The sequence below is a fragment of the Chaetura pelagica genome, unplaced genomic scaffold (assembly GCF_000747805.2).
Source record: "Chaetura pelagica isolate M959 unplaced genomic scaffold, ChaPel_1.0 scaffold55, whole genome shotgun sequence".
NCBI lineage: Eukaryota > Metazoa > Chordata > Aves > Apodiformes > Apodidae > Chaetura > Chaetura pelagica.
This window is the reverse complement of record NW_009953571.1, coordinates 1,390,867-1,394,652: the sequence shown is the minus strand read 5'-3', so window position 1 is coordinate 1,394,652 and position 3,786 is coordinate 1,390,867. Positions and strand designations below refer to the sequence as shown.

The 3,786-nt window shown below is 57.5% G+C and overlaps 1 protein-coding gene across 1 annotated transcript in view; it reads left to right on the top strand.

Moving 5' to 3' along the window:
* The window catches only part of ALX4 (ALX homeobox 4), a 50,134-nt gene that overhangs the window by 41,057 nt on the left and 5,291 nt on the right, over positions 1-3,786 (top strand). Inside the window, 3 exon segments of the mRNA XM_009999501.1 lie at positions 1,510-1,642; positions 3,059-3,083; positions 3,223-3,255. Coding sequence (XP_009997803.1) covers positions 1,510-1,642; positions 3,059-3,083; positions 3,223-3,255 — 191 coding nt within the window.

The following is a 3,786-nucleotide window of genomic DNA, read 5'->3' as shown; positions in this document are numbered from 1 at the left end:
TGCCCGGCCTGTGGAAGGCCCACACCAGGGCCCCCGCCATGAGAGCGGCGCGGGCGGCTGTCACAGGCCGTCAGCAGCCCCGTGGGGAGGAGATGCCCCGGTGCTGCACCTTCTGCTCCCCGCACCGTGCACACCACAGCACCCGGCCAAGCCCTCAGCCGCCTGCTCGCACCGCAGGGCTGACCACCAACCGAGCTGCGAGAGGCCGCGTTAGGCTGCTTGCACGGTGGGGAGGGGAAACTGAAGCAGGACAGCCTGAAATGACGCTTCCAGCACAAGTAAGGTTGTCTCAGACCTAAAACTACAGACCCTCGGGCCTGTCTGTCCCTGTAGCAGCTTCTAGCTGTGCTGATGCAGGCTGCAAATGCCTCCCAAAAGCCAGCCTGCCACCCTCTCCTGTGCTGACTGCCCAGCTCACCCCACTGTTGTCCTTCAGAGGGTGCCGGGGTCTGGTTTCTCCAAGTGCCTGCAGAGCTGCCCCACGGCTGGGCACAGGCACAGCCAAGCTGCTCGTTAGCAGTGCCCTCCCCTCCTCCATGAGTCACCATGTAAAACTCGAAGCAGAACCCAGCAGCTCTTGGACTGCTCCTTTCATGCACTGGCGTGACCTGCACAACTCAGCCCCTGGTGATCGCCTGCATCTCTCAGTGCCTTCAAAGCAGCTCTTGATTGATGTCTTTCCCTGACTCACAAGTTTCAAGAGGCTTTGAAGACACTAGGCCAGGCTCTGATCTCTCTCATGCTGATGCAAATCAGGAGCAATGGTGCTGACAACAGTGCAATAATCCACACTGATGTCAAGCCAGTAAAAATAAGAGCAGAAACAGTGTTTTGGTCTTTTCTCTGCCTTGAAGGGATCTGAGCAGTACAATGAAGAAGAGCTGCAACCCTGCAAAGAAAACTCCATGTAGAGCAAAGAACATGTAACTCTGTAGAGGGCACTTGTCCTTTCCTGCAGCTAAGAAGGGAAGGAGTGTTCTACGTTCTTTTTTTAACAGTTAAGAAAAATAAGACTGATTGTTCAGTGAGACATGCAAGCTTTCAGCCCAGGGCACTATCATAGCAGGATTAGGCCTGGGGAAAGCCCCAGCCCAGTGGGTTTCAGCCTGGTAGCAGCACTCTGGGGCTTACTGGCACTTCTTACCTGAGACGGGCACGAGAGCTGCAGGCAGTGCCTGGGTAGTGCTGATTAGAGGCACAAGGAACAGGGGTTATCCCAGGCCAAACCAGGCCACAGGAGGCACAAGCTGTGAATGTCTGCAGAGAGGTGGGACACCAAAAGTTCAGCATCACCTTCTGTCTGGGATACTCTTAGTCTGGGGGTGCAGGCTGGTCCCAGCCCCCTGGGGATGCTAGGCAGGACTGCTGCTCCCACAGGAGCTTGTGAGCAGAGCAGAGCCCTGTCCTCATGCCACACACACCCACCCCCTCAGCAAGCTCTGCGTGCCGGTGGGCACTCAGCCACTGCCAGCCCCCTCTGTTCACAGCCCCCTGTCCCCCCCTCCCCAGGTGTGGTTTCAGAACCGACGAGCAAAGTGGCGCAAGCGAGAGCGGTTTGGCCAGATGCAGCAGGTCCGGACCCACTTCTCCACTGCCTACGAGCTGCCCCTGCTCACCCGTGCTGAGAACTACGCCCAGGTGAGCACATCCTCTCTGCCCCCTGACATACCACCTCTGCTCACAGTGCCCCCCAGGAGACGCTCTGCTCCTCCAGTTCATCCACGGCCCTCAGGCAAGGCTGCAAGAGCACTGGGGCTGGAGTTCTATTAGCAGACACTGAAGGGTCAGGAATTATTTAGCTGGGTGTCCTGCCCAGCTCCCTCATTCCCTGGCCCAGTGCAGCCATCTCTAAAGCAGGCACAAATGTGTGACATAGTGCAGCCACCCATTTGGGCACGGGTCACCCTGCTCCAGCACATCCTAGTACACTGTCCCTCTCCATCACATCTGCTGCTACCCACTGCCTTCCCACTGATTTAGAAAAGGTCCTGAAGGCTATTTAAGGCTTTAAACAAGCAGTTCCTTTGAAAGCTTCCTGTTGCCCTGCCTAGGTTTCCATGCCCCTACTTTAGCAAGCTGGAAAAAAAGCATTTTTTCCCCTGGCAGTTTCCCACAGCCGTCTCCCAGCAATGGCCACAGTGCACTCGGTGATGCCTGGGGATGCTTCCCAAGGGTCTCGTAGGTTTGTGCTCCAAAGAAAAGGTGGGAATAGCCTTGTCGGGGTATCTGGGGTTGCTCCCAGGGACTGTCAAGACCGTTCCTGTCCTGGCCCAGAAGGCAGGTGACACATCTCCTGCCTTTTTTAACCTCTTGTTCTGGGAAACCTGTCGCCACAGTAGCCTCCTAAGCAGTGGGCCAGTCCCCATTTCACAATGCTGTCTTCAGAGCTGCCAGGGTGGCTGGGCACTCATTAGCTTGAGGGCTAGGCTGTGCCCTGGCAAAGCCCCCCATCCTGCCAGCTCCTCTTCCTGCCACCCGGAATTTGCTGGAGGGTGCAGGAACCCGACTTGTCCTCACAGATCTGCTGGGACTCCTCACCCCCTGACACCCCTGCTGTCAGCTACCTCCCCAGCCAGCACTGCACCAAAGCTCCCCTGCAGCCAAGCCAAGAGTGCTTGACCTCTGTTCTGCTTGGCGTCTCCCCTGAACTGAACAAGAAGCCCTTATGAAACAGCTGAGAGATGCCAAAGCAGCTTTTCAAGCAGAGGCCACTCTCAGCAGCCTTTTCAGCACTCCCTTCTCTTGCTTTTGTAACTTACACTGCTCCCTCCCTCTGTACTGCCCCCATCTCCCAGCCCTAGAAATCAAAGATACAAAAAGCAATTTGCAGGAGGCCTGGGGTCAGAGAGGGCCCAAAGCTGAGTGGTGGGGCAGTGGGTGCTCTCACACTCCAGCCAGCTGCTCACCTACTCCTTCCTGGCTTTCATCCTGCATGCCTGTCCTCCCCACCACATCACACCTTCTCCCCTGGCAAATACTGAGCCCCCTCCCTTCTTCTGCAATATTACTTAAGGAGTGATGCTGCAGGAGCCCAGACAACCACATAGCTCTGCAGCAGGTGATGCTTCCTGGGTGGGCAACAAGCACTGCTGGGGAGAGGGGCAGGGAAATTGCCTGTGCTGGGGGCAGCGTGCTCAGCTCAGCTCTGACTGCCACATTTGTCTGGTGCAAAAAGGCTCTTGCCTAGGCAAAGTCACCCTGAGCTGAGGCAGAACAGATTGGTGGTCTTGCAGCCCCACTTTCTGCCTGTTGCCTCTATAATGGGTAGGCCCATAGAAACTGTGGGTAACACCAGGTTTCCTGTGCTGAGAGCTCCAGAAAAGTGCTCATAGTGAAAAAAAAAACCAAACAAAAAACAATGACCAAAATAGCTGGGAGCAGAAGGGAATGGACAAAGTAAGAGGCAAGTGCACAGTCCTGCTCCCCTGCGAGTCTCCAGCACTTGCAGGCCCTGCCAGGCATTTTGGAGGGGACCTGCTGGCTGTGGGGAGGCTGTGGGGAGCTGCTGCTGCTGGCAGGGGCCAGCACCCCACATCTTGCCACCCTCTGCCCCTGCATGCGGAGCTGACCTGCTGCAGGAGGGCTGCACATGCCAGGGCTGGGGCTGGACATGCCAGGGCTGGGGCTGGACATGCCAGGGCTGGGGCTGGACATGCCAGGGCTGGGGCTGGACATGCCAGGGCTGGGGCTGGACATGCCAGGGCTGGGGCTGGACATGCCAGGGCTGGGGCTGGACATGCCGGGACTGGGCTGGACATGCCAGGGCTGGGGCTGGAGATGCCGGGG